The 24,353-nt window shown below is 45.6% G+C and overlaps 1 protein-coding gene across 1 annotated transcript in view; it reads left to right on the top strand.

Moving 5' to 3' along the window:
* The window catches only part of KPNA3 (karyopherin subunit alpha 3), a 99,991-nt gene that overhangs the window by 43,338 nt on the left and 32,300 nt on the right, over nucleotides 1-24,353 (top strand). Inside the window, exons 3-4 of the mRNA XM_069758862.1 lie at nucleotides 778-867; nucleotides 3,131-3,160. Of these exons, the coding sequence (XP_069614963.1) occupies nucleotides 778-867; nucleotides 3,131-3,160 (120 nt within the window). The remainder of the gene's footprint in view (nucleotides 1-777; nucleotides 868-3,130; nucleotides 3,161-24,353) is intronic.

Genomic DNA, 24,353 nt, shown 5'->3' with positions numbered 1-24,353 from the left:
CAAGATGGACATGCTGTTCCAGTAGTTTTGAGGCATAAGGGAGAAGGGATATCGGGTGATAGCTGGGCACAGAGGATGGGTCAAGGGAGGGTTTTTTGAGGATAGGTGTGATTGATGCGTTTTTGAAGGATGAGGGGAAGACACCGTTTGTAAGTGAGAGGTTGAAGAATTGTGTTAGGGTTGGGATGAAGACTTTTGCGAGGTTAGGGATGAGGTGCGACGGGAGCGGGTCAAGGGTGCAAGTGGTGAGATGTGATCTTGATAGAAGGATGGAGAGCTGATCGTCTGTCATGGTGGAGAAGCTGGCTTTGGAACAGGGCTGAGAAGTCAAGAGGAGGGGCATTGGGGGCTGTGGGCCAAAGCTTTGTCTGATAAGTGCATGATTTAGGCAGTGTCCATAGTCATAGTAACATAGTAACATAGTTAGTAAGGCCGAAAAAAGACATTTGTCCATCCAGTTCAGCCTATATTCCATCATAATAAATCCCCAGATCTACGTCCTTCTACAGAACCTAATTGTATGATACAATATTGTTCTGCTCCAGGAAGACATCCAGGCTTATTGTAATGATGCAGCTCAGGCCTCCTGCTGTAACCTGAGAAGCATTTAACACCAGTTATTTCTTCCATTTTTTGCATCATGGCTAGGTAACTTTTTTCCTATTTCTTGCTTGTGAGTTTGCCGCTTGCCCCTGATGTCCTAACTCTTCACTATACTCACCGCCTGTTCCCACTTCATAACCTCTACTGAACTTTCTTGCTATACTTCCCTTTCAGAACAAAAGAGACGAGCACCTCTTGAAGAAGAGAAATGTTCCACAAGAAGAAAGCTTAGAAGATTCTGATGTAGATGGAGATTTCAAATCGGTATGTATTACATGGTCACGTGTGGTCCAGGGTGGCGGAGGAGAAGCTTGTCCTCAATGTTTAGTTATAAAGCCTCTAAATTGCCACTATAGCCTTCATCCACAGTGATCTTGAAAAGGAAAAGAAGTCTCTCCATGTAAGTCTATAAGACTTAGAGGAGCAGGCTCAGCATTACGTTTACTGTTCTGGGACGTTCGTAGACTCGGACATTTGTGGCCATCTCTCCATTCGTTCCGTATTGAGTCAGTGGCAGCGGCTGCCTCCAGGACCTCCATTCTCTTTGATAAATGGGACGCTGTGTATCTTGTTTAGTGCATGTCCTGAGGATATGATAATAGCCAATTAACCTTACCCTTGTTTTTTACCCATTGAAGCACCCACATTGACCACACCAGTCTTAGAAATGCCAAAATTAATAATACCATACCGATCCTCTGCTACTGCCATGCCAAAGCTCCCCTGGTTCCCTACTGGTTTAGTTTTATGCACTTTCATGCACTTTAGGCCACTATGGCTTTGCCTCTATTGATGGTCCCCTGATGAGCCCCTATATCTGGAAGGGGTGAAACGCGTAGGGACGTGGACTATGAAACAATTTACGTGACTCAGATAAGTAACTTGTTTTAGTTTCTTTAGCTTGCTGGCCATAAACATTTATGGCAATAGGTTTGATACTACATGTGGCACAGCGGTACTAGGAGAACTTGGTGAATGCATATATCTATTGGACTGTACCAGAGCTTGCTATGAAACTATTTCTATTCCTTTGGCTCACAATTTACTAAAGGGTAGATCTGGATGTTTATTTGAAATTAGAGGACAATATATACATAGTCATCTTGGATTTGCTCTTTTTCTTTAGTCATGCTAATGACTGTTACAGCTTGAGCCTTTAATATGAGAGTAATTTGTAGTCCTTTGAATGGACACTGCTTGGCAACTCCCAATAAACTCTAGTGAATACTAGAGGGTTTATTTCTATTTTCTATCTTAGGAGAGGCTATTTGTATATATTTTTATAGCCAAGGGAATTGGCTATTTGTGTGCATCGTGGTGGGTCTTGGGTTGGGTAGCTGACAGGGCCTTCAGGGATAGAAGGGACAGCCGTCGCGGAGTGGGGGTGCCAACCTCCACTGTCAAAAAGGTACAGTGTGTGTAGGACTTTATTAGGGCTACATCAGGTTTGTGTACCATTATCTTTAATCTGGCACCTTCCAGATTAGTACCCTTTACCAATACCCAATTTCAGTTTGGTTATGGTAATTTACGTATCTGTCTAGTGTTGATCATTTGGTCTTTTTAAATATTTATGAATAAAAAATGCTTTTAGGGTTTTGTTTTTTTCTGTGGTTTAGTTTATTCCCCACTGGTTTAGTTTTACCAAGACCTACCACTAATGCGGTGGGTGTCTGAACCACTGAAGTCGTGGATGACCGTGGTCACGTTGTCAACACATCATCCCTGATGCCCATGTAACCAGGCACTGCCAGGGGAGCTGCAATGTAGTAAGAGTAGTTTATACAACCATCATACATAAGATTACCCTCTGGACTGGAATTACAGAAAATTGTACAAGTTTCAAGAGTTTCATGTAGCATTAATGATTGCTGGCTTATTGGTGTGAAATAAGGGAATACCTTATCAGTATAGCCACTAGTCAAAAACCAAAACGCACGCTATATAAAAAACGTACTGGTTTTACTCACCATCCCTTGGTCCAGTGCGGAGTCTCTACTTCTCCTGGTGTCTGTTATTGTCTGCAGCGCTGAGGACACCATGCAATAAAAATAAGTTTCACAACTGAATGTGTTAAAAAAAGTATACCTGTACAGAGATACTATTTTATAAATGTGCCCCTGCTGTGTACTGTGTAATTGCTGTGTCTGACCGTACAGGAACATAGTCTGATCATACCACATCTCCTGGGCAGGGGAGGAAGCAAAATAGAGAATATAGACAGGACAGCACGGGATCACAGCTGATTCTTCCTGTGAGGTAAAACCTGTTCTTACATAGGCAGGGAAATGTTTTACTTCACAAAAAGAATCAGATGTGACCCCATAATATCCTGTCTGTATACTTTCCTCCCCTTCCCAGGAGCTGTGCTATGATCAGACCTCTTCCTCACGGTGAGACACAGCCATTACACAGTACACAGCAGGGCACATTCATGTACTTTATTCATGCAGAAAACCCCTTTAAGCACAACCTATTCCTGTCAGCATGCAGCCTACTAAACTATGTAACTTTGTTTCCATTGCAGCAAAATGTAACACTAGAAGCAATACTACAGGTATGTATCTGCATCTGAGTTCATGTGGAACCTTTGCCTGTCTGTTGGCGAATTTACCTTCACCTTTAACCCCTTTACCCCCAAGGGTGGTTTGCACGTCAATGACCAGGCCAATTTTTACAATTCTGACCACTGTCCCTTTATGAGGTTATAACTCCGAAACGCTTCAACGGATCCTGGTGATTCTGACATTGTTTTCTCGAGACATATTGTACTTCATGATAGTGGTAAAATTTCTTTGATAGTACCTGCGTTTATTTGTGAAAAAAACGGAAATTTGGCGAAAATTTTGAAAATTTCGCAATTTTCAAACTTTGAATTTTTATGCAATTAAATCACAGAGATATGTCACACAAAATACTTAATAAGTAACATTTCCCACATGTCTCCTTTACATCAGCATAATTTTGGAACCAATTTTTTTTTTTGTTAGGGAGTTATAAGGGTTAAAAGTTGACCAGCAATTTCTCATTTTTACAACACCATTTTTTTTTTAGGGACCACGTCTCATTTGAAGTCATTTTGAGGGGTCTATATGATAGAAAATGCCCAAGTGTGACACCATTCTAAAAACTGCACCCCTCAAGGTGCTCAAAACCACATTCAAGAAGTTTATTAACCCTTCAGGTGTTTAATAGGAATTTTTGGAATGTTTAAATAAAAATGAACATTTAACTTTTTTACACAAAAAATTTACTTCAGCTCCAATTTGTTTTATTTTACCAAGGGTAACAGGAGAAATTGGACCCAAAAAGTTGTTGTCCAATTTGTCCTGAGTACGCTGATACCCCATATGTGGCAGTAAACCACTGTTTGGGCGCATGGGAGAGCTCGGAAGGGAAGGAGCGCTATTTGACTTTTCAATGCAAAATTGACAGGAATTGAGATGGGACGCCATGTTGCGTTTGGAGAGCCACTGATGTGCCTAAACATTGAAACCCCCCACAAGTGACACCATTTTGGAAAGTAGACCCCCTAAGGAACTTATCTAGAGGTGTGGTGAGCACTTTGACCCACCAAGTGCTTCACAGAAGTTTATAATGCAGAACCGTAAAAATAAAAAATCATATTTTTTCACAAAAATTATATTTTTGCCCCCAATTTTTTATTTTTCCAAGGGTAAGAGAAGAAATTGGACCTCAAAAGTTGTTGTCCAATTTGTCCCGAGTACGCTGATACCCCATATGTGGCAGTAAACCACTGTTTGGGCGCATGGGAGAGCTCAGAAGGGAAGGAGCGCCGTTTGACTTTTCAATGCAAAATTGACAGGAATTGAGATGGGACGCCATGTTGCGTTTGGAGAGCCACTGATGTGCCTAAACATTGAAACCCCCCACAAGTGACACCATTTTGGAAAGTAGACCCCCTAAGGAACTTATCTGGATGTGTGGTGAGCACTTTGACCCACCAAGGGCTTCACAGAAGTTTATAATGCAGAGCCATAAAAATAAAACAAAATTTTTTTCCCACAAAAATTATTTTTTAGCCCCCAGTTTTGTATTTTTCCAAGGTTAGCAGGAGAAATTGGACCCTAAATGTTGTTGTCCAATTTGTCCTGAGTACGCTGATACCCGATATGTGGGGGGGAACCACCGTTTGGGCGCATGGGAGGGCTCGGAAGGGAAGGAGCATCATTTGGAATGCAGACTTAGATGGATTGGTCTGCAGGCGTCACATTGCGTTTGCAGAGCCCCTAATGTACCTAAACAGTAGAAACCCCCCACAAGTGACCCCATATTGGAAACTAGACCCCTCAATGAACTTATCTAGATGTGTTGTGAGAACTTTGAACCCCCAAGTGTTTCACTACAGTTTATAACGCAGAGCCGTGAAAATAAAAAATCTTTTTGTTTTCCCACAAAAATTATTTTTTAGCCCCCAGTTTTGTATTTTCCCAAGGGTAACAGGAGAAATTGGACCCCAAAAGTTGTTGTCCAATTTGTCCTGAGTACGCTGATACCCCATATGTGGGGGGGAACCACCGTTTGGGCGCATGGGAGGGCTCGGAAGGGAAGGAGCGCCATTTGGAATGCAGACTTAGATGGAATGGTCTGCAGGCGTCACATTGCGTTTGCAGAGCCCCTAATGTACCTAAACAGTAGAAACCCCCCACAAGTGACACCATTTTGGAAAGTAGACCCCCTAAGGAACTCATCTTGATGTGTTGTGAGAGCTTTGAACCCCCAAGTATTTCACTACAGTTTATAACGCAGAGCCATGCAAATAAAAAATATTTTTTTTTCCACAAAAATTATATTTTAGCCCCCAGTTTTGTATTTTTCCAAGGTTAGCAGGAGAAATTGGACCCTAAATGTTGTTGTCCAATTTGTCCTGAGTACGCTGATACCCGATATGTGGGGGGGAACCACCGTTTGGGCGCATGGGAGGGCTCGGAAGGGAAGGAGCATCATTTGGAATGCAGACTTAGATGGATTGGTCTGCAGGCGTCACATTGCGTTTGCAGAGCCCCTAATGTACCTAAACAGTAGAAACCCCCCACAAGTGACCCCATATTGGAAACTAGACCCCTCAATGAACTTATCTAGATGTGTTGTGAGAACTTTGAACCCCCAAGTGTTTCACTACAGTTTATAACGCAGAGCCGTGAAAATAAAAAATCTTTTTGTTTTCCCACAAAAATTATTTTTTAGCCCCCAGTTTTGTATTTTCCCAAGGGTAACAGGAGAAATTGGTCCACAAAAGTTGTTGTCCAATTTGTCCTGAGTACGCTGATACCCCATATGTTGGGGTAAACCCCTGTTTGGGCACACAGGAGAGCTCGGAAGGGAAGGAGCACTGTTTTACTTTTTCAACGCAGAATTGGCTGGAATTGAAATCGGACGCCATGTCGTGTTTGGAGAGCCCCTGATATGCCGAAACAGTGGAAACCCCCCAATTATAACTGAAACCCTAATCTAAACACACCCCTAACCCTAATTCCAACGGTAACCCTAACCACACCTCTAACCCTGACACACCCCTAACCCTAATCCCAACCCTATTCCCAACTGTAAATGTAATCTAAACCCTAACTTTAGCCCCAACCCTAACCCTAGCCCCAACCCTAGCCCTAACCCTAGCCCTAACCCTAGCCCTAACCCTAACCCTAGCCCTAACCCTAGCCCTAATGGGAAAATGGAAATAAATACATTTTTTTTATTTTTCCCTAACTAAGGGGGTGATGAAGGGGGGTTTGATTTACTTTTATAGCGAGTTTTTTAGCGGATTTTTATGATTGGCAGCCGTCACACACTGAAAGACCCTTTTTATTGCAAAAAATATTTTTTGCAATACCACATTTTGAGAGCTATAATTTTTCCATATTTTGGTCCACAGAGTCATGTGAGGTCTTGTTTTTTGCGGGACGAGTTGACGTTTTTATTGAAAACATTTTTGGGCACGTGACATTTTTTGATCGCTTTTTATTCCGATTTTTGTGAGGAAGAATGACCAAAAGCCAGCTATTCATGAATTTCTATTGGGGGAGGCGTTTATACCGTTCCGCGTTTGGTAAAATTGATAAATCAGTTTTATTCTTCGGGTCAGTATGATTACAGCGATACCTCATTTATATCATTTTTTTATGGTTTGGCGCTTTTATACGATAAAAACTATTTTACAGAAAAAATAATTATTTTTGCATCGCTTTATTCTCAGGACTATAACTTTTTTATTTTTTTGCTGATGATGCTGTATGGCGGCTCTTTTTTTGCGGGACAATATGACGCTTTCAGCGGTACCATGGTTATTTATATCTGTCCTTTTGATCGCGTGTTATTCCACTTTTTGTTCGGCGGTATGATAATAAAGCGTTGTTTTTTGCCTCTTTTTTTTTTTTTTTTTTCCTTACGGTGTTTACTGAAGGGGTTAACTAGTGGGACAGTTTTATAGGTCGGGTCGTTACGGACGCGGCGATACTAAATATGTGTACTTTTATTGTTTTTTTTTTTTTAATTTAGATGAAGAAATGTATTTATAGGAATAATATTTTTTTTTTTCATTATTTTGGAATATTTTTTTTTATTTTTTTTACACATTTGGAAATTTTTTTTTTTACTTTGTCCCAGGGGGGGACATCACAGATCAGTGATCTGACAGTTTGCACAGCACTCTGTCAGATCACTGATCTGACATGCAGCGCTGCAGGCTTCACAGTGCCTGCTCTGAGCAGGCTCTGTGAAGCCACCTCCCTCCCTGCAGGACCCGGATCCGCGGCCATCTTGGATCCGGGGCTGGAGGGAGCAGGGAGGGAGGTGAGACCCTCGCAGCAACGCGATCACATCGCGTTGCTCCGGGGGTCTCAGGGAAGCACGCAGGGAGCCCCCTCCCTGCGCGGTGCTTCCCTGCACCGCCGGCACATCGCGATCATCTTTGATCGCGGTGTGCCAGGGGTTAATGTGCCGGGGGCGGTCCGTGACCGCTCCTGGCACATAGTGCCGGATGTCAGCTGCGATAAGCAGCTGACACCCGGCCGCGATCGACCGCGCTCCCCCCGTGAGCGCGGCCGATCGGCTATGACGTACTATCCCGTCCAGGGTCAGATAAGCCCAGGGCACCTCGACGGGATAGTACGTCTAAGGTCACAGAGGGGTTAAGGAATGTTCACACAGGGTGGATTTGTTTTGCGGAAATGTTTGCGAACTTCCCTTGTATCACATGTAGGGACTGAATTTGAAATCTGCCACATGTGAACACGATGCAGGCTGGAATCACACGTGTGGTTTTTATGGAATTTTTTATCAATTTTTTTGGGGGGTCGGAATGCGAGAATAATCTGTAACGTAAATTCACATAATATTGGGTGAGTAAAATCTGTGTTCAGTGAAGGCAGACTTTGCCATTACTGAGACATTCCCATCACTAGCAGTGCTGTCTCCTGTGTGGGTAGGAGGGAGGAGCTAGAGGCAGAGCTCCGCCCTCCTCTCCCTGCACCAGTACATCCTACAGCAGGAAGGGCTACCGAGGTCACCTAGTTATAACAAGGTATCGCCAATCGGATGATCACACATGCATGACCACTGCTGAATGCCAGACCCAAATTCTGTTGAATGGGGGTGACCAGACCTCCCATTGATATAGAAGTTACTACCCATACTATAGAAAGGTGATCGCTTGATATACCCAAAATATCCCTTTACTCCCTTCCCACAAACGGATATGGACTGTATGTCCAGATTGCAAATGATTTCCCGCCATCAGGGATACAGTTGTCTCAGAGATAGCATGAGCACAGAAGCTGTGTCCTGGCCGTCCACAGCAGGAGGAGTCTGCTGTATACTGCTGAGTAGGGTGGAAAATGCAGCAGCTACTGGTAAATTTCAAAAATAAAAATAGATACCAATAAAAGTGAAATTGAGACATCGGTAGGTTGTGTTTAATATCCATATTAAATCAGAAGCCCCATATAATGCTCCATACAGTTCATGATGGGCTCCATAAGATGCTCCATACAAAGTACTCCCCATATAATTCTCCATACAGTTTATGATGGGTACAATAAGAAGCTCCATATTAAAATATGCCACATACAATGCTGCACAAATGTTGATTATGGCCCCATAAGATGCTCCATACAGACATTTGCCCCATATAATGCTCCACAAATGCTGATTATGGCCCCATAAGATGCTTCATGCTGGTGATGGAACAGGGAACAGGTGAATATCGCTCACTGCGTTATACTCACCTGCTCCTGGTGCGGTCCCTGCACGTCTATTCTCCTGGCGCCAGCAGCTTCTTCCTGTAGTGAGCGATCACATGGTACCGCTCATTACAGTAATGAATATGCGGCTCCACCCCTATTGGAGTGGAGTCGGGTCCATATTCATTACTGTAATGAGTGGTACCATGTGACCGCTCACTACAGGAAGAAGCTGCCGGCGCTGGGAAACAGACGTGCAGAGACCGCACCAGGAGCAGGTGAGTATTATTACACAGCTCCGCTCCCCCTCCCCTGCCGACCCCTGGGAATGACGCGAGTATAAGCCGAGAGGTGCAATTTCAGCCTAAAAGAATGGGCTGAAATTCTCGGCTTATTCTCGAGTATATACGGTATGTGTGTGTATATATGTATACAGTTAAGTTCATATATATTTGGACAGAGACAACATTTTTCTAATTTTGGTTATAGACATTACCACAATGAATTTTAAACAAAACAATTCAGATTCAATTGAAGTTCAGACTTTCAGCTTTCATTTGAGGGTATCCACAATAAAATTGGATGAAGGGTTTAGGAGTTTCAGCTCCTTAACATGTGCCACCCTGTTTTTAAAGGGACCAAAAGTAATTGGACAGATTCAATAATTTTAAATAAAATGTTCATTTTTAGTACTTGGTTGAAAACCCTTTGTTGGCAATGACTGCCTGAAGTCTTGGAGTCATGGACATCACCAGACGCTGTGTTTCCTCCTTTTTGATGCTCTGCCAGGCCTTCATTGCGGTGGTTTTCAGTTGCTGTTTGTTTGTGGGCCTTTCTGTCTGAAGTTTAGTCTTTAACAAGTGAAATGCTGCTCAATTGGGATCAATTCGAGAATATTCCACTTCTTTGCTTTAATAAACTCCTGGGTTGCTTTGGCTTTATGTTTTGGGTCATTGTCTATCTGTAGTATGAAACGACGACCAGTTTTGCTGCATTTGGCTGGATCTGAGCACACAGTATGGCTCTGAATACCTCAGAATTCATTCGGCTGTTTCTGTCCTGGGTCACATCATCAATAAACACTAGTGACCCAGTGCCACTGGCAGCCATGCATGCCCAAGCCATCACACTGCCTCCGCCGTGTTTTACAGATGATGTGGTATGCTTTGGATCATGAGCTGTACCTCGCCTTCGCCATACTTTTCTCTTTCCATCATTCTGGTAGAGGTTGATCTTGGTTTCATCTGTCCAAAGAATGTTCTTCCAGAACTGTGCTGGCTTTTTTAGATGTTTTTTTGTAAAGTTCAGTCTAGCCTTTTTATTCTTGATGCTTATGAGTGGCTTGCACCCTGCACTGAACCCTCTGTATTTACTTTCATGCAGTCTTCTCTTTATGGTAGATTTGGATATTGATACGCCTACCTCCTGGAGAGTGTTGTTCACTTGGTTGGCTGTTGTGAAGGGGTTTCTCTTCACCATGGAGATTATTCTGCGATCATCCACCACTGTTGTCTTCCGTGGGCGCCCAGGTCTTTTTGCATTGATGAGTCCACCAGTGCTTTCTTTCTTTCTCAGGATGTACCAAACTGTAGATTTTGCCACTCATAATATTGTAGCAATTTCTCGGATGGGTTTTTTCTGTTTTCACAGCTTAACCCCTTAGCGACCGCCGATACGCCTTTTAACGGCGGCCGCTAAGGGTACTTAAACCACAGTGCCGTTAATTAACGGCGCAGTGGAAAAAGTGAATAGCGCCCCCCAGAGTCGGATTTTCTCCGGGGTCTCGGCTGCCGGGGGTAGCCGAGACCCCAGAGAACATGATTCGGGGGGTTTTTAACCCACCCCGCATTTGCGATCGCCGGTAATTAACCGTTTACCAGCGATCGCAAAAAAAAAACGCGATCTCTTTTTAATTTCTCTGTCCTCCGATGTGATCGCACATCGGAGGACAGAGAAAAGGGGTCCCAGGTAGCCCCCCAATACTCGCCTATCTCCCCCGATGCTCCTCGTGTCTCCCGGTGGGCGACATCAGAGATCAGGGGCTGATCAGAGATCAGGGGCTCTGCAATCGCAACATAATGCCCACAGACCATTCTATCAAAGTCTGCATTCCAAAAAGGCGCTCCTTCCCTTCCGAGCTCTGCCGTGCGCCCAAACAGTGGTTTACCCCCACATATGGCGCATCAGCGTACTCGGGATAAATTGGACAACAACTATTGCAGTCCAATTTCTCCTGTTACCCTTGTGAAAATAAAAACTTGGGGGCTACAATATCTTTTTTGTGAAAAAAAAATATATATTTTTTATTTTCACGACTTTGCATTCTAAACTTCTGTGAAGCACTTGGGCATTCAAAGTTCTCACCACACATCTAGATAAGTTCCTTGGGGGGTCTAGTTTCCAAAATGGGGTCACTTGTGGGGGGTTACTACAGTTTACGTACATCAGGGGCTCTGCAATCGCAACATAATGCCCACAGACCATTCTATCAAAGTCTGCATTCCAAAAAGGCGCTCCTTCCCTTCCGAGCTCTGCCGTGCGCCCAAAAAGTGGTTTACCCCCACATATGGGGTATTGGCGTATTCAGGAGAAATTGCATAACAAAATTTATGGTTACATTTCTGTTTTTACACTTGTGAAAATAAAAAAATGGTTCTGAATTAAGATGTTTGCAAAAAAAAGTTAAATGTTCATTTTTTCCTTCCACATTGTTTCAGTTCCTGTGAAGCACGTAAAGGGTTAATAAACTTCTTGAATGTGGTTTTGAGAACCTTGAGGGGTGTAGTTTTTAGAATGGTGTCACACTTCATTATTTTCTATCATATAGACCCCTCAAAATGACTTCAAATGTGATGTGGTCCCTAAAAAAAACGGTGTTGTAAAAATGAGAAATTGCTGGTCAACTTTTAACCCTTATAACTCCCTAACAAAAAAAAATTTTGTTTCCAAAATTGTGCTGATGTAAAGTAAACATGTGGGAAATGTTATTTATTAACTATTTTTCGTGACATATCTCTGTGATTTAAGGGCATAAAAATACAAAGTTTGAAAATTGCAAAATTTTAAAAATTTTCGCCATATTTCCGTTTTTTTCATAAATAATCGCAAGTAATATCGAAGAAATGTTACCACTAACATGAAGTACAATATGTCACGAAAAAACAATCTCAGAATCAGCGGGATCCGTTGAAGCGTTCCAGAGTTATAACCTCATAAAGTGACAGTGGTCAGAATTGCAAAAATTGGCTCGGTCATTAAGTACCAAATTGGCTCTGTCACTAAGGGGTTAAGGATGGCTTGTTTCACCTGCATGGAGAGCTCCTTTGCCCGCCTGTTTACTTCATAGCAAAACTTTCCAAATGCAAGCACAGCACCTCAAATCAACTCCAGGCCTTTTATCTGCTTAATTGAGAATGACATAACAAAGGGATTGCTCACACCTGTCCATGAAATAGCCTTGGAGTCAATTGTCCAATTACTTTTTGGTCCCTTTAAAAACAGGGTGGCACATGTTAAGGAGCTGAAACTCCTAAACCCTTCATCCAATTTTAATGTGGATATCCTCAAATGAAAGCTGAAAGTCTGACCTTCGACTGCATCTGAATTGTTTTGTTTAAAATTCATTGTGATAATGTCTATAACCAAAATTAGAAAAATGTTGTCTCTGTCCAAATATATATGGACTTAACTGTATGTGTATATATGTGTATATACATGCATGCATGCATGCATGCATGCATGCATGCATACTAGATGGTGGCCCGATTCTAACACATCGGGTATTCTAGAATATGCATGTCCACGTAGTATATTGTCCAGCCACGTAGTATATTGTCCAGCCACGTAGTATATTGTCCAGCCACGTAGTATATTGTCCAGCCACGTAGTATATTGTCCAGCCACGTTGTATATTGTCCAGCCACGTAGTATATTGTCCAGCCACGTAGTATATTGTCCAGCCACGTAGTATATTGTCCAGCCACGTAGTATATTGTCCAGCCACGTAGTATATTGTCCAGCCACGTAGTATATTGTCCAGCCACGTAGTATATTGTCCAGCCACGTAGTATATTGCCCAGCCACGTAGTATATTGCCCAGCTACGTAGTATATTACCCAGCCACATAGTATATAGCCCAGCCACGTATGTCACAGGTTAAAAAATAAACATACTCACCTAACGATCCGAGGGCCCCTAGTAGTTTAACATACTCCCCATTCTGGTCTCTGCTCCTCGGCGTCCCGTCTCTCCGCCTCCTGGGATCCAACGGCGCTGTGCCGATGGGCGCACGGCTGCCGCCATCTTGCGTTCCCAGGATGCATTGCGAAATTACTCAGATGACTTAGCGGTCTCGCGGGTAATTTCGCAATGCATCGCTGGGAAAGGGAGATGGCGGCAGGCGCGACAACGGAGGGTGAGTATAGCAGGTTTTGTTTTTTGTTTTTTTTTACTATTTTTAACATTACTTTTTTTTTTTTACTATTGATGCCGCATAGGCAGCATCAATAGTAAAAGGTTGGGGACACAGGGTTAATAGCGGCTGTAACGGAGTGCGTTACCCGCGGCATAACGCGGTCCGTTACCGCCGGCATTAACACTTTGTTAGCGGTGACCGGAGGGGAGTATTGCGCGGGCGCTGGGGACACTGACTGCGGGGAGTATGGCGCGGGCGCCGGGGACACTGCGGGGAGTATGGAGCGGAGTGCCGGGGACACTGCGGGGAGTATGGAGCGGAGTGCCGGGGACACTGCGGGGAGTATGGAGCGGAGTGCCGGGGACACTGCGGGGAGTATGGAGCGGAGCGCCGGGGACACTGCGGGGAGTATGGAGCGGAGCGCTGGGGACACTGCGGGGAGTATGTAGCGGAGCGCCGGCCACTGACTGCGGGGAGTATGGAGCGGAGCACCGACCACTGACTGCGGGGAGTAAGGAGCGGACATTTTCTTCCGGACTGTGCCCGTCACTGATTGGTCGTGGCTGTTTTGCGGCGACCAATCAGCGACTTGGATTTCCATGATAGACAGAGGCCACGACCAATGAATATCCGTGACAGACAGAAGGACAGACAGAAGTACCCCTTAGACAATTATGTACCGTATATACTCGAGTATAAGCCGACCCCCCCTAATTTTGCCACAAAAAAACTGGGAAAACTTATTGACTCGAGTATAAGCCTAGGGTGGAAATGCAGCAGCTACCGGTGAATTTCAAAAATAAAAATAGATCATTATTTCCCCATAGCTGTGCCATATAGTGCTCTGCACCGTTCATTTTGTCCCATAGCTGTGCCCCATAGCTGTGCCCCATATAGTGCTCTGCACCGTTCATTTTGTCCCATAGCTGTGCCCCATACTGTGCTCTGCACCGTCCATTATTGCCCCATATCTGTGCCCCATATACAATGCTCTGCACCGTTCATTTTGTCCCATAGCTGTGCCCCATACTGTGCTCTGCACCGTTCATTTTGTCCCATAGCTGTGCCCCATACTGTGCTCTGCACCGTTCATTTTGTCCCATAGCTCTGCCCCATACAGTGCTCTGCACCGTTCATTTTGTCCCATAGCTCTGCCCCATACAGTGCTCTGCACCGTTCATTTTGTCCCATAGCTGTGCCCCATATAGTGCTCTGCACCGTTCATTTTGTCCCATAGCTGTGCCCCATACAGTGCTCTGCACCGTTCATTTTGTCCCATAGCTCTACCCCATATAGTGCTCTGCACCGTTCATTTTGTCCCATAGCTGTGCCCCATACAGTGCTCTGCACCGTTCATTTTGTCCCATAGCTCTACCCCATACAGTGCTCTGCACCGTTCATTTTGTCCCATAGCTCTGCCCCATACAGTGCTCTGCACCGTTCATTTTGTCCCATAGCTGTGCCCCATATAGTGCTCTGCACCGTTCATTTTGTCCCATAGCTCTACCCCATATAGTGCTCTGCACCGTTCATTTTGTCCCATAGCTGTGCCCCATACTGTGCTCTGCACCGTTCATTTTGTCCCATAGCTCTGCCCCATACAGTGCTCTGCACCGTTCATTTTGTCCCATAGCTCTGCCCCATACAGTGCTCTGCACCGTTCATTTTGTCCCATAGCTGTGCCCCATATAGTGCTCTGCACCGTTCATTTTGTCCCATAGCTGTGCCCCATACAGTGCTCTGCACCGTTCATTTTGTCCCATAGCTCTACCCCATATAGTGCTCTGCACCGTTCATTTTGTCCCATAGCTGTGCCCCATACAGTGCTCTGCACCGTTCATTTTGTCCCATAGCTCTACCCCATACAGTGCTCTGCACCGTTCATTTTGTCCCATAGCTCTGCCCCATACAGTGCTCTGCACCGTTCATTTTGTCCCATAGCTGTGCCCCATATAGTGCTCTGCACCGTTCATTTTGTCCCATAGCTCTACCCCATATAGTGCTCTGCACCGTTCATTTTGTCCCATAGATGCTCCACATAAATCTGTGCCGCCGCTGCTGCTGCAATAAAAAAAAAAAAACACATACTCACCTCTCTTGCTTGCAGCAACTCTGCGTCCGGTCCCGGAGTCTCTGCACTGACTGATCAGGCAGAGGGCGCCGCGCACACTATATGCGTCATCGCGCCCTCTGACCTGAACAGTCAGAGCGCAGACGCCGGGAAGATGGAGCGACGCCCGGCGGCTGGAACGCGGACAGGTGAATATTACATACTTACCTAGTCCCAGCGATCCTGACGCTCACTCTGCCTATCACAGCTGGTCTTCGGTGCCGCAGCTTCTTCCTCTATCAGCGGTCACCGTTACCGCTGATTAGAGAAATGAATAGGCGGCTCCACCCCTATGGGAGGTGGAGCCGCCTATTCATTTTTCTAATGAGCGGTCCCACGTGACCGCTGAAGAGGGGAAGAACTGCAGCACCGAAGACCGTGGGACGGCAGGGACAGCGACAGGATCGCTGGGACTAGGTAAGTATGCCTCAGCGCCCTCACCCCCTCACCCGCCGACCCTGCCACCCACCTTGACTCGAGTATAAGCGGAGAGGGGCACTTTCAGCCCAAAAATTTGGGCTGAAAATCTCGGCTTATACTCGAGTATATACGGTATATAGATGTGTGTGTATATAGATACAGGAAAAAAATATATCTTGGTACCGTGTTAGCCAGTAGATAGAAAAATATTTAGAATTGAGAGTCCTCTGTGGTTGATACCTTTTAATAGCGAAGTGAAAAGATGGTAACAAATTGCAAGCTTTCGAGACTACACAGGTCTCTTCATCAGGCAAAGACTAAAACAAATTCTGAAGAATCACATATTTATGCACAACATTGTATAGAAAGAAAAAAAACACCATGGATAAGTCAGGTGACATGAAGCAGAATTACCATGGGCTTCCATCCAAGAACAATTGAAAATCAGATCACAAGAGCCACCAGAATATCAAGGAATCACCTGCTACATTACAAAGCTAAAGAAGAAAACAACCGGGTACCTCTAGTAGTTACCTACAATGCAAATCTGGAGGTGCTAAAGAGGAGCTGCACGGAAATTACAACCTTTACTGCAAAAAGATGCCCGCTTACATTTTTCCAGACCCCACCACTACTGTGTTTTAGGCAGCCCCCAAATCTAAGAAGCATCATTGTCAAGAGCTCCCTGTCCTCTCCAACAGCTGCAGGAACCTTTCCTTGCAACCAGAAAAAATGTAAAACCTGTCCATTTATAATGACCACGGACAAGATAAAAATCCCCAATTCACATCAGGACTACAAGATCTCAGGTACTTTCAGCTGCATCACTTCTAATGTGGTGCACCTAATTATTTGTACTAAATGTCCAACTGGGGGTCTGTATGTGGGGGAGACAGGGCAGAAATTGAGAACAAGGATGAACTCTCATCGCCATACAATAAGAGAAAAAAGAATGGATCTACCTGTGGCAATACATTTCTGTCTCCCAAATCATAACATTATGGACATGAAATTACTTGTGTTAAAGGGGAAATTCAAATCCCAGAGAGAAAGGAGAATCTGGGAATATAAACTGATGACCTTTGACACTCTAAATGCAGGAATGAATGTGTCGCACGGATTTATGTCTTTTTACATCAACTAAGGAACTTGCCCCTCAGACCATGAAGGGTCACCACAACAGAGACCATAATCATAGGACAATAAAACAATCCTTATCTAAGAATTGGCCCAATATTTATGGACGTAACTGTTTATCACCCATGGTAATTCTGCTTCATGTCACCTGGCTTATCCATGGTGGTTTTTTTTTTCTTTTCTATACGATGTTGTGCATAAATATGTGATTCTTTAGAATTTGTTTGTCTTTGCCTGATGAAGAGACCTGTGTATATAGATAGATATATATATTTTTTTCTCCCCCTCGAGTGGTGAACGCTGTAACATAAAATGAGAAGCAACGCCATAATTGTTTTTTTCTTTCGCCTCATTGGGGGACACAGACCGTGGGTGTATGCTGCTGCTGCCACTAGGAGGCTGACACTAAGTGATACAAGGAAAGTGATCTCCTCTGCAGTATACACCCTCCTGCTGGCTCTCGGCTCCTCCCCTGCAATATACACCCTCCTGCTGGCTCTCAGCTAACCAGTTCTTGCTTAGTGTCCGTAGGAGGCACATGGACGGGTCGGCTATTCAGACCCAAAGCTCTTTATTATTTTATTTTTACCGTTTACATTTCTGATTTTACTTTCTACAATGAAGGGGCGACGGATCCTTTCAAGGTTCCGATCTCCCCCAAACCATCAACAGGCGAGCATGGAGAGTATCGCCTCTCCGTAACCTCTCCTGCGACGTGGGATGCCATGCCTGAGCTGGTTCTTAAAGGCGACGGGCCCCTTCAAGGGCACCGATCTCCCCGCACCCTAAACGGACGAGCACATGGAGTGTCGCCTCTACGTACCCTCTTCCCCAGCCAGGCCTAATGCCAGACAACTGGCCTTGTCCACCCGGGGGCTGAATGCCATGGATGTACAGAGGCTCCTCTCTTTGGCGTCCGAGCAGCCCCCACTGTCCCACCTCTGTTAAAGCGGATGGTACAAGGAGGCGGACGGTTCCTCTCCACCTCCCTAACAAAGGGATAGTGGATTGAGGTTTATCCCTCTATCCCTGCAGCAGAACAGTAGAGTGTGCGCGCTTTCCTCGGCGCTGAAACCCAGTCATCGCGGCGGCTCCATGCCAGGACGCGCATCGATGGTGAGTGGATCCAGTCAGCGATGGGCCTCTGCAGAGGGATATTCACATGCTGACAGGCAGCTTGAGCTTCCCTGTGGCCCACCTCCCTGAGGTAACGCTTCAGCCGGCTTCTGCCGATGTGTAGGCCGCATACCGGAAGCCACGCCCGCACTATGACGCACTGAGGAGGATCCACATGCTTTTCTGGCGCTTCCAACCTAGCACGGGAGCGATCGCTTCTCTCGACCAACCACTAACGTCCCTCTATTCTACCCATGGTATTGCTCTCGCCGGCTGCAGAAATGTAGGCCCCGTCTTGGGCCTATTCGTGGAAGTCACAGGGGCGATGGTTTTGCATTGAAGGGGCACATGCAACCGGATAAGAAAATATTGCCACATTCCCCCCCCCCCATTCTTCCCCCTGTGCTTAAAGGCACATGACCAGTATTCCTGGTCTTAAAGGAACATGACCAGTATTGCCTAGTCTTAAAGGAACATGACCAGTATCCCCTGGTCTTAAAGGCTCATGACCAATATTCCCTGTCTTAAAGGCACATGACCAGTCCGAAACCGGTCACCGTAAATGAGCTCAGGAGCCCTCTGCTGTCGATCCCAGCTTATCCCAGAGTACCTAGTTCCCTGAGTGGGCTTAATCACTGCCGCAACCTATGGCTTCTCTGACCAAGAGATTGAATCCTTCCGTGAACCATCTGTGGCTCGGAGTGCTCGAAGGACCGATATAGATGGTCCCTCTCCTTCATGCGAGCCGTCGGCTAGCAGGGGCCGCAAGTTTTCTAGAAACGTACAGACGCCTAGAAAGCGGAAGTTTAATTTCCTGATCTCACCAATGATTTGCTGAGAACAAGACTCTGAATATGGATTGGATATTGCCTTGGTTCTGGACTCACCAGAACTTCAGAAAAGGATGGATTCGCCTATTTATATCATCAACCAATCTCTGTAGATTGACGAGAACTTCGGTTCTACTCAAGATCACGCAGTGTCCCTCATAAGGAGACTAAACTCCCAGCAGAGCATTTGCCATTCACCCGGACAGGGAGCGTCCAGGTAAACGATTCACTGGACAGAAGCCTCTGCAAGCGCGGTATCCTTTTTCAGACAATATGCGAATACGTGGGGTGTCCCCTCTACGTATAACACCCTAGGACGTGGGATGCCATGCCAGGTCTGATTCTTAGGGGCTACGGGTCCTTTTAAAGGGCACTGATCTCCCCACACCATCAATACCCGAGCACACGGAGTGTCGCCTCCATGTATCCTCTTCTGCAGCCAGGCCTAACCGGGCAACCAGCCCTGTCAACCCGGTGACCTGAACTCTGGATGTACAGAGGCACCCTTTTTGGTGTCCGAACTTCCCCCTCTGCATCATCACTATTTAGCAGATGATGCAAAAAGGCAGACGATCCCTCTCCACTTCCCTGTTAAGAGGATGGTGGATTGAGGGTTCATCATTTTAACTCCGCACCGTCAAAAGAGAGTGGTGATTGCAAGAAACTGCTATTCCTGACCTTCCAGATGCAGCTGCGCATTCTGCCACTTGGCATATTACCGGGTAGAATCTCCTGTGGTATACCTACCAGTATCCATGCCCGATGGGTCATCAATTAAAAATACAACGGACTGTCAGATAGCAAATCTGGCTAATTCCGTCTTGCGGCCTCGGATTCAGTGCTCTACTCTTCCTTAGCCGCCACATGGGTTGCTACAGCAATGGTCTCTTGGTCGGAGACCTTAACTTCCTTGATTCACAACAGTAACCTTTTCTCGAAGACCGTGCAGCTGGTCAATCAAATTTCTTGAGTGGGAGACTAGCTGCTTCACGCCTTTCGGATGCGGCTATTTGCGCGGCGCTGTCAGCAGCAAATACCTTTACACTCAGAAGGAGGTTCCCCTTTCTTCGGATGGAGTTACTCCGCTCAGCCACTACTTCAACGGAAAACGATGGAGTTTCTGGCATACACCGACATTCGGGATGCTTACCTTCACATTCCTATTTTTTGACTCTTCAAAAATTCCTTCGCTTTTCCATTCGCGAACAGCATTTTCAAATCATGACCTTGTGCTTCGGCCTTGCTACCGCACCCATAGTATTCGCAGGGGTTATGGCGGCTGTCATGTTCCTCTTGCACCCTAGAGGCATAGTTGTCCTGCCCTATCTGGTCGACTTTTTAGCCGCTCGACTCGTCTATTTATCTTGCGATACCCTTTCTCACCGGGGCTGGCAGCTAACCTTAGACAAGTTTTTCCTCATTTCCAGCCCAGCAGATATCCTTTTTGAGAATGATCCTGGCACTTCCAGAAGGTTGGTAATCCTCCCTTGAGACAAGGCCGTGGCACTTCAACAGGGACCTCACGCACTTGTTCACAGATCCCTTCATTCCATTCGATTTGCTAGGAGGGTTCCAAGGGAAAATGGTGACGACAATGGAAACGGTTTCCTTCGCTCCTCTCGTTTTCTGCAGGTCAAACAGGCTTTCAGAGGGTAGTCTCTGAGCTCCTTCCTCATCCAGGGGAGATCCTTCCTCCTGATTCAATGGTTATTAGTGACTACTGATGCCAGTCCTCTTCTGGTCATTGTTCTGGAGATCCGAACGGTATGGCTAATTCTACAGCAGGTCCACTGCCTTCTGGCGGGTCACCCCATCCGAATTCAATCGAACAATGCCACGGCTGTGCCATACGTCAATCATCTAGCATGTACCCACGTTCAGGCGTCATGGTCGAGGTACCTCACATTCTCTGATGGGCCAAGATCTATCATTCAGGTGATCTCGGCACTACACATCCCAGGAGTAGAACTCTAGGCGGCAGATGCCGTCAAGGTCCCGCCTCAAGTGAGTGGGAACTTCACCCGGAAGTCTTCCATCAGATCTGCCTTCTCTGGAGCACTGCAGATGTAGGTCGGATGGCGTCTGGCATCCAGACTGAATGCCAATGTACTCTGGTTCATGGTTCGGCCTCGAGATCCAAAAGCCATCGCAGTGCATGCGGTTCTTCCATGGTACCAGTTTCCATAACCACTCTTCCACTACTTCCGAGAGCCTTTCGGAAGCAGGAAGGGCCCCAGCGATCCTGGGAGATCTGCACTGACCACGTCAGGTTTTTCGTTTGCGGAACTAGTATTTTTCAGTCTTATTGCAACAAACCTGCAAAGTGCTTGAAAAAGATCTTTGGGATCGAAACGTCGCCACAGAAGGCAGAATAAATTGTGATTTATTTCACCAACCCGTGAGGCGCTGTCTTTTATATCTCTATACATTGGACTACATACCAAGAAGGACTCCTTGGCTGAGACGTGCGCTCTATATATGGGTAATGTTGACCCTGCTTTTCCCATGAGGTGCTGTGTTCCACTGATTATTCCACAGATGTGAGTCTGGGCAGGCGGACTCTGCAGGCCGCGGTGGCGCACTTGTAAGTAGCGGTTACACAGGGCCTGATCTGATGTTGTCCCCACCCAGGGACTGCTTTGGGACGTCCCACGGTCTGTGTCCCCCAATGAGGTGAAGGAGAAATAGAGATTTTTGTGTACTCACCGTAAAATCCTTTTCTCCGAGCCATTCATTGGGGGACACGGCTCCCACCCTATTATTAGCTTGTGCTTGTTCTATAATTTGATATGCTATACTCTCATATATAATATGACATGCTATACGCTCCATATATTGTTATTGATCTCCTACTGCTTTTGCACCGAACTGGTTAGCTGAGAGCCAGCAGGAGGGTGTATACTGTAGAGGAGGAGCTAACTTTCTTTGTATCACTTAGTGTCAGCCTCCTAGTGGCAGCAGCATACACTCACGGTCTGTGTCCCCCAATGAATGGCTCGGAGAATAGGATTTTACGGTGAGTACACAAAAATTCCTATTTTTGTTACTTTCTGCTGGCATATAAAAATTAAGAGATCAAAAAGTCCTACATACACTGAAATGTTATCAATAAAAACATCCTAGAAAAAAACAAGTCCTCATGCACCTCTGTAGACGGAATGAAAAAAGTTAGGGCTTTTACAATGATGACCAGGGAAAAAAGGATTGTCCACTAGTACGACATCCCCTTCTTAAACTAAATGTTTGGCCATGATAAAATAACAACGCCTATACTCTCTTCCCGTGCCCGCACCATTCCGGCTGTGTCTGTACTCGCGGTCCCAGGGCTGTGATGTGCTGCTTGTGATTCCCAGCGCCCAATCAGCATGGGCATCACTGTCTGAAGGCGGACTTCAGACAAACTGAACATGAAGAGGATGTCTGGGCTGCAGTTGATCTCTGGCTTCCTTCCTCTTCATGTTAAGCTTGTCTGAAGGCGGAGACAGTGACGCCCATGCTGTTTAACCCCTTAATCCCATATGGCGTACTATTCCGTCGAGGTGGGGTGGGCATTAATTCCCACCGACGGGATAGTACGTTATAGCGATCGGCCGCTCTCACGGTTGACTATCGCAGCTGACATCAGGCACTATGTGCCAGGAGCGGTCACGGACCGCTCCCGGCACATTAACCCCCGGCACACCGCGATCAAACATGATCGCGGTGTGTCGGCGGTACAGGGAAGCATCACGCAGGGAGGGGGCTCCCTGCGTGCTTCCCTGAGACGATCGGTACAAGGTGATGTGGTACAAGGTTTATTTATTTACTAAATAAATAAATAAATAAATAAAAAAATATTATTCGCATAAATACATTTCTTTATCTAAAAAAAAAAAAAACAAACAATAAGGCTATATTCACACGTTGCGGTTTTTACCGCGGAACCGCAGCGATTTTGCCGCTGCGCGTCCGCTGCAGTTTCCATAGCGTTTCCATTTACATGGAAACCCTATGGAAACCGCAAACCGCTGTGCACATGCTGCGGGAAAAACCGCGCGGGAACGCAGCGGTTTAAAACCCGCAGCATGTCACTTCTTTGTGCAGAATCGCTGCGATTCTGCACCCATAGGAATACATTGAACCGCTTACTTCCCGCATGGGGCTGTGCCCACGTTGCGGGAAGTAAGCGGATAATGTGCGGATGGTACCCGGGGTGGAGGAGAGGAGACTCTCCTCCAGGCCCCGGGAACCATATTTGGGGTTAAAAAAAAGAATAAAAATAAAAAATCATGTTATACTCACCCTCTGAAGTCAGCGCTGCACGCGGCCGTCCGGTCAGAGTTGCTGTGCGACCAGGACCTTCGGTGACGTCGCGGTCACATGACCGTGACGTCACGAAGGGTCCTTCTCGCACAGCATCTCTGGAACCGGACCGCCGGGTGCAGCGCCGAGGGATCGGGACGTCAGAGGGTGAGTATAACCAATTTTTATTATTTTTAACATTACTATTGATGCTGCATATTGCTGCATATGCAGCATCAATAGTATAGGCGGAAACCGCGGAACAAACCGCGATAAATCTGCAGGGAGAACCGCAGTTGTTTTTCCCTGCAGATTTATCAAATCCGCTGCGGGAGAACCCGCAGGGACAGGACGCTATGTGTGAACATAGCCTAAAAGTACACATATTTAGTATCGACTGTCCCACTAGTTGACCCCTTCAGTGAACACCGTAAGAAAAAAAAAGAGCCAAAAAAACAACGCTTTATCATACCGCCGAACAAAAAGTGGAATAACACGTGATCAAAAAAACGGATGTAAATAACCATGGTACCGCTGAAAACATCATCTTGTCCCGCAAAAAACGAGCCGCCACAAAGCATAATGAGCAAAAAAATAAAAAAGTTATAGTCCTGAGAATAAAGCGATGCCAAAATAATTATTTTTTCTATAAAATAGCTTTTATCGTATAAAAGCGCCAAAACATTAAAAAAAAGATATAAATGAGGTATCGCTGTAATCGTACTGACCCGAAGAATAAAACTGCTTTATCAATTTTACCAAACGCGGAACGGTATAAACGCCTCCCCCAAAAGAAATTCATGAATAGCTGGTTTTTGGTCATTATGCCTCACAAAAATCAGAATAAAAAGTGATCAAAAACTGTCACGTGTCCAAAAATGTTACCAATAAACGTCATCTCGTCCCGCAAAAAACAAGACCTCAGATGACTCTGTGGACCAAAATATGGAAAAATTATAGGTCTCAAAATGTGGAGACGCAAAAACTTTTTTTGCTATAAAAGAGCATCTTTTAGTGTGTGACGGCTGCCAATCATAAAAATCCGATATAAAAAACTCTATAAAAGTAAATCAAACCCCCCTTCATCACCCCCTTAGTTAGGGAAAAATAATAAAATTTAAAAAAATGTATTTATTTCCATTTTCCCATCAGGGTTAGGGCTAGGGTTGGGGCTGGGGTTAGGGCTAGGGTTAGGGTTGGGGCTAGGATTGGGGTTAGGGTTGGGGCTAAAGTTAGGGTTGGGG

The sequence above is a fragment of the Ranitomeya imitator genome, chromosome 3, assembly GCF_032444005.1.
Source record: "Ranitomeya imitator isolate aRanImi1 chromosome 3, aRanImi1.pri, whole genome shotgun sequence".
NCBI classification, from domain to species: domain Eukaryota; kingdom Metazoa; phylum Chordata; class Amphibia; order Anura; family Dendrobatidae; genus Ranitomeya; species Ranitomeya imitator.
This window is presented reverse-complemented; position numbering and strand designations above follow the sequence as displayed.